The sequence below is a fragment of the Limulus polyphemus genome, unplaced genomic scaffold (genome assembly GCF_000517525.1).
Source record: "Limulus polyphemus unplaced genomic scaffold, Limulus_polyphemus-2.1.2 Scaffold4436, whole genome shotgun sequence".
Classification (NCBI taxonomy): Eukaryota; Metazoa; Arthropoda; class Merostomata; order Xiphosura; family Limulidae; genus Limulus; species Limulus polyphemus.
This window is the reverse complement of record NW_013670046.1, coordinates 5883-21091: the sequence shown is the minus strand read 5'-3', so window position 1 is coordinate 21091 and position 15209 is coordinate 5883. Positions and strand designations below refer to the sequence as shown.

The 15209-nt window shown below is 35.2% G+C and overlaps 1 protein-coding gene across 4 annotated transcripts in view; it reads right to left on the bottom strand.

Moving 5' to 3' along the window:
- LOC106471150 (leucine-rich repeat protein SHOC-2-like) overlaps positions 1 to 15209 on the bottom strand; it is a 44523-nt gene that overhangs the window by 27261 nt on the left and 2053 nt on the right. For all 4 annotated transcript variants that reach the window (XM_013931737.2, XM_013931739.2, XM_022399765.1 and 1 more), the window contains exons 2-5: positions 13509 to 14756; positions 4565 to 4696; positions 1914 to 2048; positions 1310 to 1511 (exon numbers count right to left, since the gene is read on the bottom strand). In XM_013931737.2, the coding sequence (XP_013787191.1) occupies positions 1310 to 1511; positions 1914 to 2048; positions 4565 to 4696; positions 13509 to 14753 (1714 nt within the window). In that variant the 5' untranslated portion in view covers positions 14754 to 14756. The remainder of the gene's footprint in view (positions 1 to 1309; positions 1512 to 1913; positions 2049 to 4564; positions 4697 to 13508; positions 14757 to 15209) is intronic.

Sequence of the window (15209 nt, the reverse complement as noted above, 5' to 3'; positions counted from 1 at the left end):
CTTAGTTATTCAAATGTATATATAAAACCTACAAAAAAATATTTTGTTTCATATCCTCTACGTGCAAAATGTTTAAAGGCTTAGCAACCTAAGTCAAGCAGTAACTGAGTACAAAGGTCATAACTAGAAGAGATAATAGTTTGCTTTAATTCTTTATTTACTGTTCTATGTTTTAGGAAAAATAACTTTAAGAGCTTATTTCAAAATAGCAACAGTCTATATACATTATATACATATATAATGTATAATAATTGAAACGTGACTGTATTTTACAAAATACTAGTCGACTAAAACAGAGCCAAGTCAAGTTACTTTGTACAAACCAAAGGTCACTTTTATATTATTTGATATGGTAACATGAGTGCACGTGAGCCGCATTGCTGTAACTTCTGTACTGTTAGCCAGGCACAAGTGAAAGGACAATATAAAAAAAATAATAAATATATAAAAGTATAATCTTATGTGATTTAAGCTATTTAGTCTAAACATTTATGTTTTTGTGTTACAATTTTTGTTCATTCTAGAATGAAAGATGCATAATTTATGTTTACTTCCTAATTTTTTATTGTGGTTGCGAGATTGGTCAAATTCACCGAACCTGTATAGAAATTAATTACTGAAAATAACAGATAAAATACAAAGTTTTTCTTAAGAAATGTTTGATAACTATTTGGACATTATATTGGTCAAATTCACCAAACCTGTATAGAAATTAATTACTGAAAATAACAGATAAAATACAAAGTTTTTCTTAAGAAATGTTTGATAACTATTTGGACATTATAAAAATTTTGTATGTGAAATTTTGAAATTTTCTGATGCATAAAAATATTTTTAATGTTAAGATGAAAATTACTTTGGATAATAGTAGTTGTGTATGGTGTTTCTTACACCTCCAAATTCATAGTCATGATCAAGTCAATGAATGCCTCGCCTGCTTCAACTTTGCATAATAGATAGGCAAGACATGAAAAGAAAAAAAGGCATGAGAGAAATATTACTTTAAAACCTTAAGACATGATAAAAAAAAATTAGATATTTTGTGTATGAAAGCATCATAATGTTAACTAATGAACTGCCAAATTTTGTTAACATTCACTTATTAATTAAAAAGTTATAGCACAAAATGGTTATGAGGTTGGTCTCCAGGGACTGAACCCAGGTTGAAAGAGTTAATAAAAAGCTGTTTACTAGATCTCTAAAAGATCATAAATGTCATTTAATCACTGAATATTCAACTTGTTTAAACTATTGTAAATTGGATTCCTAGTATTGTATGTTCAGTTCTCTCAAAACACATAAAACTCACCCATAAAAGTGTCATAATTTTCTACATCTCCACCATTGCATTCTTCCAGTGCTAACCTTCTAGTGTTCATATTTTGAGGGGTTGATTTTTGTCTTGATGTCCACTCATTATGCTTGTGCCACAAAGACTCTCTTGCAGCCAGAGCTGGTTGTGGATGTTTTAAGCGACCATGAACATCTCCACCGATTCTTTCTTCTTTATACTATATCAGAAAGAGAAGCTAATCATAGTTATATATAAATGAAGATTCTGAATTTAAATGGTAATGTTGTCACTTATTTCAGAAGAATTAGATAACACTTGTATTTAGTGATAAACATTATTAACACTTAAGAAATTTGGTTCTCAAAAAAATCCTTTAATTTCTAAACAGTTTTATAACTTTCTAAAAGTGTAGACACTTTTATGTATAATGAAAGCACATAAATCATTATTATTTACGATAAAAACTTCCAATTACATCCATAAAAGTGACAATGACATTTGTAGAAAATATAGAAATATTTAAATAAAGCATTTCTTATGCACTTAGTTCTATGACAAACAATACATTTCACATTAAGCATTTAGCTTATCTTAACTAATTACCGAGGTTATAGCATACTTCAACAGGTTCAATGTTGATTACATCTGCCCGTATCCTTCCACGCCAGTTGTCTTTAAGAGCTGGGTCTCTTGGGGCATAATTTGCTTTAAAGGATATGTGAGGTATTTCATTCATAGGGAGCCCAAAACAGTTCTAAAAAAAAAAGAAAGTCATAAAACTCTCTCTTATAGTTGATGTCAATGGAATTAGTGACATTATTTGTAAAGAAATTGTAAAATAGATTAATAAAAACTATAATAATGGTTTTAAAAACAGATTATTATGAATTAGGTTAATAAAAACACTGCCATAGTTTTAAAGACATGAAGGAGTAGGTTAAGAGAAAAATCTTTATGGTTTGACAGAAAGTTATAAATTAGGAAATGGAAAAACAATATTCTTGGTTTTAAACAAAAACCAACATAATATTGATTTTATTTACTTCCTCCAAGTTTACTTTGACAGAACTCAGTAATTTACCTTCTCCAATGCCAGCCTATAAGTTTTGTTTAGTATTAAGTTACAAATGAGTTAAATTACCTCCTACAATCAAATCTAGTGATTCTGATCAAGTGTCAAGTTAAAACTTAGTATAATTACTTTCTATAGTTCAAAATGGTGTTTCAGTCAAGTATTTGATTATAAACCTGTTGAATTATCTTCTACAGTCCAACCTCATGGGTTTAGTCAAGTATTTGATTATAAACCTGTTGAATTATCTTCTACAGTCCAACCTCATGGGTTTAGTCAAGTATTAGGTTATAAAGCTGTTAAATTATCGTCTACAGTCCAATATGGTAGGTATAGTCAAGTATTAGGTTTTAAACCTGTTGAATTATCTTCTACAATCCAATATGGTGGATTTAGTCAAGTATTAGGTTATAAACTTGTTGAATTATCCTGTACAGTCTAATATGGTGGATTTAGTCAAGTATCAGGTTATAAACTTGTTCAATTATTTTCTAAAGTCCAATATGGTGGATTTAGTCAAGTATTAGGTTATATATATATGTTGAATTATCTTTTGTTGAATTATCTTGTACAGTCTAACCTGGTGGGTTTAATCAAGTATTAGGTTATAAATCAGTTGAATTAACTTCTACAGTACAATATGGTGGATTTAGTCAAATATTAGGTTATAAACCTGTTGAATTATCTTCTACCGTCCAATATGGTGGACTTAGTCAAGTATTAGGTTATAAACCTGTTGAATTATCTTCTACAGTCCAACCTGGTGGATTTAGTCAAATATTAGGTTATAAACCTGTTGAATTATCTTCTACAGTCCAATATGGTGGGTTTAGTCAAGTATTAGGTTATAAACCTGTTAAATTATCGTCTACAGTCCAATATGGTAGGTATAGTCAAGTATTAGGATATAAACCTGTTGAGTTATCTTCTACAGTCCAATATGGTGGATTTAGTCAAGTATCAGGTTATAAACTTGTTGAATTATTTTTTACCATCCAATATGGTAGGTTTAGTCAAGTATTAGATTATAAATCTGTTGAATTATCTTTTACCATCCAATATGGTAGGTTTAGTCAAGTATTAGATTATAAACCTGTTGAATTATCTTCTACAGTCCAATATGGTAGGTTTAGTCAAGTATAAGATTATAAACCTGTTGAATTATCTTCTACAGTCCAATATGGTGGGTTTAGTCAAGTATTAGGTTATAAACCTGTTGAATTATCTTCTACAGTCCAACCTGGTGGATTTAGTCAAGTATTAGATTATAAACCTGTTGAATTATCTTCTACAGTCTAACCTGGTGGATTTAGTCAAGTATTAGGTTATAAACCTGTTGAATTATCTTCTACAGTCGAATATGGTAAGTATAGTCAAGTATTAGGTTATAAACCTGTTGAATTATCTTCTACAGTCCAATATGGTGGATAACCTAATACTTGACTATAATTCAACAGGTTTATTCTTCTACAGTCCAATATGGGAACCCACCAGGTTAGACTGTACAAGATAATTGAACAGAAGATAATTCAATATATATATATAACATAATACTTGACTAAATCCACCATATTGGACTTTAGAAAATAATTCAACAAGTTTATAACCTAATACTTGACTAAACCCACCATATTTGACTGTAGAAGATAATTCAACAGGTTTAAAATCTTATACTTGACTAAACCTAAGTCAAGTATTAGGTTATATATATATATAATTCAACAGGTTTATAACCTATTACTTGACCAAGATCTCCAGGTTGGACTGTAGAAGATAATTTAACATATATATAACCTAATACTTGACTAGATCAACCAAGCTGGAATGTAAAAGATAATTCAACATATCTTCTACAGTCCAACCTGGTGGATTTAGTCAAATATTAGTTTATAAACCTGTTGATTTATCTTCTACCGAGTAACCTGGTGGGTTTAATCAAGTATTAGATTATAAACCTGTTGAATTATTTTCTACAATCGAACCTGGTGGATTTAGTCAAGTATTAGGTTATAAACCTGTTGAATTATCTTCTATAGTCCAATATGGTTCAAGTATTAGATTATAAATATGTTGAATTATGTTTTACAACTCAAACCAGATGAGTTTCTTTATGTAGTTTATTGTATCTCTCATAAGTCACTTTAAAGTTCAACCTCACTGATTTGTTAATTGTTCTAGTTATAATATGGATAAATTACCTCTTCCAAATCCAATCTGGTTAGTTTAGTCAAGTATTTTAGAAATGGAGGAACCACGGTCAGCTTGTTGTTGTAAAGATCAAGTGTGATCAGATTCTGTAGTTTCTCAAAGGATTCTGGTAGCTCTTTAAGCTAAAAAATAGATATGGTAAACATCATGCTAACAAAATAACAAAGAAAAAACTGTTTACTTGTCTGTATAAATCCTGTATTGATTTTTCATGTGATATATTTACATCAAGTTCTAATAGAAAACATTTTTCAGTAGAAATTAGATAAACTCTACATTACTATAAACAGGGTAACAGAAAATCATGACCCCTAGTGGTACAATAGTAAGTCTGTTGACTTATAATGCTAGAAACAGGTTTTCAATACCCAAGGTGTGCACAGCATAAGTTACCCATTGTGTTAATTTTTTCTTAACAACAAAAGAAAGTCATATTTATCAAGTATACAACACTTTATACCAAACACATCCCTTCACTTAAGCCATTTTCATAAGCAATGAAAAAAAAAGTGTACAGAGCAGAAAGTTCACATTTTTCAATTTAAAACTATAGTAGTATTTTTATATTTAGCCTCTAAGGCTGACAATTATTCTAGTTTTACATGTAGACAAATGACATGCAGAGTATTAGAGTCTTGAGAATCTTCAGCATCAGTTACCATATAATAAACCATCACACTATACGAGGACAACATTTTGTGAACATTTCAGGAAAAGCTGAGACAACATTAGATAATGTTCTCCATCATTTCTGGACATTACTGGGAAAGCTGAGACACCATTAGCTAAAGTACTCCATCTTTTGTGAACATTTCAGGAAAAGCTGAGACAACATTAGATAATGTACTCCATCATTTGTGGACATTACTGGGAAAGCCAAGACAACATTAGATAATGTACTCCATCACTTGTGGACATTATAGGGAAAGCTGAGACAACATTAGATAATGTACTCCATCACTTGTGGACATTATAGGGAAAGCTGAGACAACATTAGATAATGTACTCCATCACTTGTGGACATTACTAGGGAAAGCTGAGACAACATTAAATAATGTACTCCATCTCTTGTGGACATTACAGGAAAAGCTGAGACAACATTAGATAAAGTACTCCATATTTTGTGGACATTACTGGGAAAGCTGAGACAATATTAGATAAAGTATTCCATTACTTGTGGACATTATAGGGAAAGCTAAGACATTAGATAATGTATTCCATCACTTGTGGACATTACAGGGAAAGCTGAGACAGTAGATAATGTACTCCATCAATTGTGGACATTACTGGGAAAGCTGAGTCAACATTACATAAAATACTCCATCACTTGTGAACATTACTGGGAAAACTGAGACATTAAATAAAACTAACTTTTTGTTTGTTTGTTTGCTAGACTGTGATGAGCAAAATGCATATAAGTATCCAAAGTTCCCAGGCAACCTGCCAATACACCAGCAGACAAGCAGAATTAATGGACTGAATATGGTAATCATAAGTACTGACAATGATACCTCCATGCTACAGGCAAACTACATGAATAAGGTCTCACAGAAATTGTAGAACTTTTGCTATACAGGTAGAAACATTTGCAGCAGTTATTGCCAATGACATGAAAATACATAGTGAGAGAAGTCAATAAAAAATCTAAATCATGTACAACAAGTCACATGAAAGGTGTAGAATTCTGGGTAAGTGACACATGTTGTGCACTGCATTAAGTACATTCAGAACTTTAAATTACATGGTTATCGACAACTCAACAAGAAAAGGCTTTCTGTATTTCAAAGGTACATCTACCTGATCTTGATGTAGATTTACTGGTTTTGTTACACTGCGGGGCCAAAGGAATGTTGGAATTTTTCTAGAAATGTGAGTAATACAGGGCAACTGAATCCTAACATATCTGTATAGAACTTTACACAGATCAGCAGCCACCACATCTGCATTTCACAGAGGTTAGTGAATACAACATTGACATTAGAAGTGCATGAGGAGCTGAAAAACTAGAGGACTCTTAGATGCAAGCCTCACCTCAAAGTTGATGTGAAACACACATAATGTTAAATCCAAAACTTTAACAGCTATTCAGAACAGCAGGCTAGCATATCCACTGTGTTCAGGTAGCATCTTGATCTGGATTTCTTGGTTGAACTGAAGAATGTTACTCATTACAGGCATTCATTCGTTGGGTGCCTTTTAATTTAAAATATGAAAAAAACTCATCACACAAGTGCCATTACTCAAACAATATTTTGAAGTCATGCCTGCATTTGGAAGCAATATAGAAAATGCTTTGGATACAACACATCATCTGACCCACAAAAAGTGATTGGGGTAGTCTCATTCTGAGAGGCTGTTTAGATAGTTTGGACTTGATCCCATTATAGAATGTCTTGTTACATTCTGGTCAATGTTACTAGCTCAACTGATGAAATTTGAGAAAGGATTATGCATGATCAATGACAAAACAGGTTAAAAAGCAAAGTAAAAACTACTGTCAAAAATCCTAAAACTACATTGTTTAAAACAAGCTTCAATTACACTTTTCCACATTATTATTTTGCTGAATGAAACTGGAAAATATTTGAATAAATTAATCAAATATATAAATATAGATATGAGTTTGTGGTACATGATAGTGCCCTAGTGATAGGGCTAATACATAAGTGTTTTGAGAGTTAACATTTTCCTATACTGAAAATGTATTTTCAATAATACTTACTTCCTCTCACACTTATAGCTATTACTCGACTGCCAGAGTTTCTTCCTTTGTCCATCTAAGCATTGGTCTGATTTTTTCTCACTTGCTCCAGTCTTTTATACCCCACTTAATTGCCCTTGGCAATATTTGTCTCATGACACTCTCCACCTATGTCAATGCACCCTCTATCCTGGTACTGTATATAAGTAAATATTATCAGTTTTTCAAGACTGGCTCCATCCCAGTATAACACTGGCTCTTAGAGGAGAGGAAGGGCAGGAGAGTGAGAGGAGGTAAGTATTATTGCAAATACATTTTTGATTTAAGAAAATGTTAACTAACAAAATATACTAATCTCCTCTCACAATAGAAGATTGGCATCCTAGTGAAGGAATTGCTATACATCCAGAACAGGTAAGCTCTTCACCCAGAATTTAATTCATGTACTATGGGTGGAACTTTACATGATTTATCATCACTACTGGCCAGGCCCCAACCAGATAGCCAAGGTTCTACTACTCAGGGTTGGAATTAAGATGTCTTGGTCCCTGTATCCCACATTGGTGGCTGGGGCAATTGGACCACAACGTGATATCTATATATACTTATGAGTGGATCCCAACCTATAGCCATAGAGTGATGCATTCTGAGCCACCAGAATCACGACGAGAAAGTAAGCAACACCAAAGTGGACAAACTTTCTCCTCCATCTGAAGAACCCCAAAAGGTAACACCCTAGGCTTGGAATGACAGGATCGTGTATGCCTTATTCAACCAAAGGAAACAAAAATCATCCAGTCTGGAATTATAAGCATTCATCCTCACTCCCCAATCATGTGGGCAAGGTACATTCCGCTTGCCTCCAGAATTATGGGAAGGATGTGGAACACTGTGCTCAACCAAGGACCCAGGATGGGACAAATTCTCATTGGGCTACTCTTTTACCAATGAATAGTGGGATTGACCATCACATTATAATGCCCCCATGGCTGAAAGGGCAAGCATGTTTGGTGTGATGGGGATTCGAACCCGTGACCCTCAGATTGCGAGTCGAGTGCCCTAACCACCTGGCCATGCTGGGCTACACAAGTTAAGGGACCCTGAAAGGTAGCAATGAAAAGACTCACCCCTCTTTGTAATCTAAGTAGAAGAATCCTTTCCTTCAAAGATAGTCTAAAAAGCATTAGAGCCAGGACTTTAACCCCTTTCTGGTCTGGCAGTGTCTTGGGTAAGAAGAGCTGATCTGAGGATGTAGAGAGAATGAGAAAGTGGTCTGTGGACAAACAGGGCAAATCACTCCAACCAGTGATGTCTGTAGGTCAGCAGCCACAAAAATAAACCTGCAGGTAAAAGAGATATATGGCATGTAAGAGTCAGGGCACAAACAGGTGTTGATAAAGAGCCTGTACTGTAATCTTAATATACCTGTTAGGTAACTGGAATGGTCATTTGGGACCAAAGACCCAAAGCTACTTGAGGAATGCTGAGTGTCCTGGGGACTCAAAAATTATGTAGTCACGATAATTGAACAGTAGTCGATAAGGCTACCTTAAACAGGGCAACTGTGGAAGATGCAAAAACTTCTGCCAAAGAGCCAAGTAAAAAAATTAGTTATGGTTGGTACTTCTACCCAAAATGGGTTCAACCTTCTCTCAATACACCATTGCTGATATGCATGTCATTACCTTTGACAAATGTTTCTCTCAGAGTAAGTAAAAACTGAGACAGATACATGAAAACATTAGAAATTAAACCCCAATGCTGTACAAAAGACTGCATAATCTCCATGCCTGAAACTAGAGATAGTCGAGTGTACCAAGGCACATCATGGTTGCAGTCACAGATATAGCCGAAAAGTAATGGAAGAGTTAAGCATTCCAGATGGTACTGCAGAAGAAAAACCAGGGTGTAACAGCCAATCTGGTGCTATCAACAGGACCTGACAATGAATTGAAAGAAATCATATTTAGTACTCTGCATGACATATGAATGGGAGAGAAGGCCATCCTGCCCTGATGGAATGCATCCATTGCCAATTTCCGAAGATGAGGTACTGTAGACCAAATTGCCAGTAGTTGGGTGATCCAATGAGAGGCCAAGCCACCAATAAGAGTTGCAAAATTACAGCCAATCCAACAGAACCTTGCGATGCAGCATCTATCAGTGAGGATTGAGACAATTGACCTGCTACCACAGGCATTACCCATAGAACATGACAAGCTAGTAGGGTAATAAGATAGGAATGGTCCTGAGAAAGGAAGTCCAAAAATTGAAAACAAGGAGCCCTGGACCAAGTGCCTCCTTGATTAGAAACACAAGACACCACCACAAAACTGGCAGAGGAAGCCTGACGGTTTTCTCCTTAATAAGCCCATACCATGAGGCATTCACTGCCTGTTGAAGAGCAAGAAGAACTAAAACATTGTGTAGGGAAGTCTCTTTGTCCGTACATAGACCCTAGAATTCCTGACTGTTGGTATATGTCTGTAGAGGAATCCATATCTCTTGTGCTCTCATCCCAAAGGCATAAGGGATTTGAGTGATACCCACATTCCTAGAAGAGAAAGAACCATCCGTGCCATTGGAGAAGGAGAGGTGAGTAAGAATCTGAGTCTTATTCCATAGCATTGAGCCAGGTGAGAGTCAACTGAGCCTACTGAGAGATGAGATGAAAAATAAAAAATATTAAGACTGATGACATATGGAATTGGAGCAAGGATAGATGTCTCAACCCTGAAAATGAAGCCTGCCTTGGTCATTTCTGAAACTAGAATCAGGATGTGATGTTCTGACAAATGATGAAATAATGAAACCAGCCATCCCTGAAATGGTGTATGCACAATGCAATGGAATGGAAGTGATGAGAAAATTTGTACAATATCACAGAACCTATTTGAAACCAATGCAAGTGTGAAGGTAAAAAACCTGGAACAGCAGTACCTGACCCTTGTGCACAATAGATGCCAATAGTGGTGGGACTCCACCACTATGGCAATGTGCAGATAAGAGTCGATGACAGCAAATGTGGACATCTACAATCCCAATAAAAAATGTCAACTCAGATTGATGAATGAGTAACTTGTGAACCTCAGAGAATCTATGCATGGATATAGACGAGAGAGATCGATGACTGGACTCTAATCTCCTGTCTGGATAGGCTCAACAATTGACAGGAATAAAAATCAGATGAACAAGAACGACTCACTCACTACCCCAGACCAGCCAAAGTCTGATAGCCCTAGAAATGCAATGATTTGCGAGATATAGAAACCCCACAGGTTGAGTGGATAATACAGGTGAGGATATGAACTGAATGATGAATCCTGATTTAAGGACCTGCAGTTCTCCTGGATCCATGGTTAATGTTACCACATGTCTATAATTTCTTAGAGCCAAGCCCCCACATACCCTGGAGGCATACAATAATAACCAACACCACTGGTGATCTGACCAAAAAGTGGAACCCTTGGATATAGACAGAATCTATTCTGGGTACCCATGTACTAAGAGGCTGATGTTGGGGTCAGGACCCACATATAGGGGCAGAACTATGACCTCCTGTTGGAGCCAATGAATTTCAGAACTCCAACAACAACAGGGAGGAATGCAGAAGCCAAAACTTTAACCAACATGCTAGAAAGGGATCTAACTCATCATCAATGAAGTTAGTGATCCTGAGAGTCTTACAACAAACTGAAGTGAAAAGAAAACAACATGGTGGATTTTAGAGTTGGAAGACCAGAGATTTACCCTGTCCCATCAGGGGGCATAGAGTTATTCAGGTTAGCTACAAACTCTTAGAACCACAAAATTCGAGGACCAGAAGTATTATTTGAGAGTCAGAAAATGCTTCCACATGGCAGTGGTAGGCTAAAATCACCAAGTTCCAATAATGTGTTGGATAAGGCATAACTGTTCCTTCATGTAACTGAGAAGTAAACCTTTCAACATGAACCACAATATCTGTGGAAGGAGAGAAAAACAAAAAATTCACTCCCAGACCTTTCAGTCATCAAGAAAGGATCAGGCTCATAAGCAACTGGGAAAAAGCCCAAAACATCATACTCTCGAAGAACCAGCAGAACAAAACAAATCAAAGCCAGCTTATCCCAAAGTGGCCTTTTTTTTTCTCTCTTTCATTTTCTTTTTCCTTTAAAGACTGTGTTGATTATCTTTGATAGGAACAACCTTTTGTGAGGTAAATTTGTTTTGTTACAGCAAAGCAATATTGGGCCATCCATTGCATCCACCCGAGGGAATTGAACCCTGGACCCCAGGAATACAAGTCCAAAAGCTCACCACTGTCAATAGGAAGGCTAAAAAGCCAACAGACTAATAGAAGGTGCAAGAAAAAACAAATTTAAATTATCTTTAGAATGTTGAGGATCGCCCTCAACAATTGTGGTCTCAGAGACCTCTCGAGGACCATCACAGATCCAAATACGTCTCCATCTCACTACGAATAAGAGCTCTGACAGTCTCAACTGAGAGTGACTCCTCCCCAGTTGTTGCATGATGCTATGTATCAGAGGTGGGATAAGAGAGAGCTAACTAAATAAAACTGATAATGGTCAAAGAATCTCCAAACAATCATAATACTAGGAAACCCATTAGTGACACTTTGTCAAGAAAAAAGTGATAATATTATGACAGCAGAAGTCACACGATGCTGGAAGCATGCATGCCGGAGTTTCTAGAAGGTTCATGACTGTTCCTGGTAACTCTAGTCTTTTCCAGGCACCCTCTATTTTTGTATATAAGCCCGGCAAATAAAGCAAAGAAAGATTGCAGATAGATAATTGAGTCAAGCGAGCAGTAGGCACTGTAAGTAAAGTGCATGAATCATTGTGAATTATAGCATGTGTTTATAAAAGTAGTTAACATTAAAGTGACTGTGGAAAATCTTTGTATTGCAAAGTTGTATCGAGAAAGAATAAACTAGTTTTAATTAAGAAAGGACTTGTATCGCTGAAGTTTCTTGGAGAGAATTTTTATAGGAAATTATCAAACGACCAGAGACGTAACAATAACATTATCTGAATGAGGCACTTATATATGGTACCAGGATAGAGGGTGCATTGACATAGGTGGAGAGTGTCATGAGACAAATATTGCCAATGGCAATTAAGTGGGGTACAAAAGACTGGATGAAGTGAGAAAAAATCAGATCAATGTTTAGATGGGCAAAGGAAAAAACCATGGCATTTGAGTAATAGCTATGAGTGGGTGAGGAGGTATGCATGTATTGGAATTTCTGTTGTTTTTCTCTTCAGTTTGGATGCAGTCATTCAAGTAAATAAATCAACTTCTCCTTAATCTAACTGCACATGGCACTAAGATCCACTAATTGGTCATTAAACTTGTTCTCCTGCAAGAAAGATAGCTGTGACTTTACTCATGAAATCCTGATATACAGTCGTCTTTTCTTTCAAGAAATCCTACAATGGCCTGGGGTCTCCCTGCTCCCATGTGCTCAAGTGCAACTGGTTCAAAGTCACATGACCAAGGTAGTTAGGCATGAGCAGCTTGGCTTTGTTGATGTTTGTGTTTTGTTTTATATTAAAAGTCAGACTATTCACCCCTCTCCTCCCACCACAATTAGACACATTTTGACAAAGACTAAGGTTTTGATCAAGATTTTAGGCAAGTTCTTTTAGAGATTTTGCAATTTTCAAATACTATAATGCTGTTGTTGAGGTATTTTGCTTTAACACTATGGAGTTATTTTTATTTTGTAGTTTTTAACGTTCTTTCTTTGTTCTAGTTTACAGGGGTTCACAGAAAACTGGTAAGAAAAACCATTAAAGATTCTCTTCAGATCTCTCTCTCTCTCTCACCAGTCCAACACAACCACTGTAAACATTTACCTTTTGTTTTATCTAACCATGTTGTGTTTTGAATGCAAAAATATGATACCCTATAACCTTATTGCTTTCAAAAGATAGACCTTTCTCCTTCTTCAGGGTCAAACTAGGAATGTCTTGTGTTTTTTTGCCATTAAAGATTGTGGATTTTGCATTTTTGTGTCAAACGCAGCCATAGTTCAGAAAGCAACAGACCAATAATCAGCAATATAATATCTGTTATTAGGCAAAACCCATAACTTTGCACTGCAGGAAATACTTGTACCAGAATATACCATATATGTATCATGTATTTTAAGATGTATACTAAATTACAAACTGTAAATCAAGTACTGGCAAACAGAAACTATAGATTTACCCTAAAAATACCTGATTGTTATCTAGGCGCAAGTCTTCTAACTGCTGGAGTAGTCCAAAGTCCATGGGTAAACATATCAGATGATTGATGGACATCATACAAACTTGCAGAGATTCCAGCAAACAAAAACTTTCTGGAAGATGAGTCAATTCATTATGACTCATGTCCAACAGTCTCAGGCATTTCAGATCTCCAAAGTTTACAGGCAGGCACTCAAGCTGATTCTCATCCAGATGTAATTCTGTCAATTGATGAAGATTTCCAAAACTTGGGGGAAGGGATTTTAGGAAGTTACCATTCTTCAAGTTTCGTCTTCGTTCTTGCTCATACAGTGGACTTCCTAAATCTATAAAGTTTATATTACTGAGATACCCAAAGGTACTAGGAAGAGCTTCAATGTAATTGCCACTGAAATCAAAATGTTTTAATCTGGAACACTTGAAACCAAAAATCTCTGAGAAAGGATATTCTTTGATATTGTTGACTTTAACAGACAATTCTTCCACGTTATTCATGCAGGAAAACCAACTGGGGAGGCTGCATAATTGGTTGTTGTCCAAATACAGCTTCACCAATAGCATGGCTGAAGAAAACATCTCAGGTAACATTCTCAAATGATTATTTGATATGTCCAAGTTTCGGAGATTTGAAAGACAACTAAATGATTCTGGAAGTTTTTTAAGATGGTTATCGCATAAGTTGAGATTCTGAAGTTTTGACAATGAACCAAATGATTTGGGTAACTTAGAAATAGCATTATTGCTGGCTTCTAGAATTTCCAAGTTTGTTAAACAGCCAGTGCATTCTGGGAGAGACTGGAGATAATTTTCATCCAACACAAGTTCTCTGAGGCTTTCAAGATACTTGATATCCTCAGGTAAGCAAGTAATGTGATTACCAGTCAAATGAAGTCTCTCCAAATTAACTAGTTGGCAAATACTGGCAGGTAGATCTTGAAGACAATTTTCCCTTGCTAAGAGAACCACTAGATTTTTTAATTTTCCAATGTTATGTGGAAGAGATGTGAGCTCATTACCATTGATGGACAACTGGCAGAGGTTTACAATACAATCACATAGTTCTGAAGGAAGATTTTGAAGCTCATTGTGATCTAAATTGAGATGCGTAAGACATGAGAAACCTAACAATACATTAGGTAATTCTTTTATATTAAGAGATGACAAAGACAGTGAGCAACTGTCTAAGCAATGAGGTGTCTCATGCTTTTGTTGATAATTCTCTAGGAGGGTATCCATATCCTGTAATAAATCATACAATATCATAATAAAAATAAAATATTCAATCTTCTATAAAATATTATCAAAATCTAAACTTTATCAATTTTATGATGAAATACTCATTTTTTAGATCTTGATATATTACAGATATTCAATATTCTAACATATTTCAGTCTTCTGGTAAAATACTCAATCTCATATCTCTTCATATGATTCACAAACATTTTCAGTCTTATAATAACTCATACATGTGTAATGTTGCAATGTGTTGGGAATATTAATGTTTACCATATACACAGCCTATGCTATGTTGTGTGTTGTTTCACTCTGGTTCTGTATATTACTACATATAGTCTATGCTATGTTGTGTGTTGTTTCACTCTGGTTCTGTATATTACTACATATAGTCTATGCTATGTCGTGTATTCTTTCACTCTGGTTCTGTATATTACTACATATAGCCTATGCTATGTC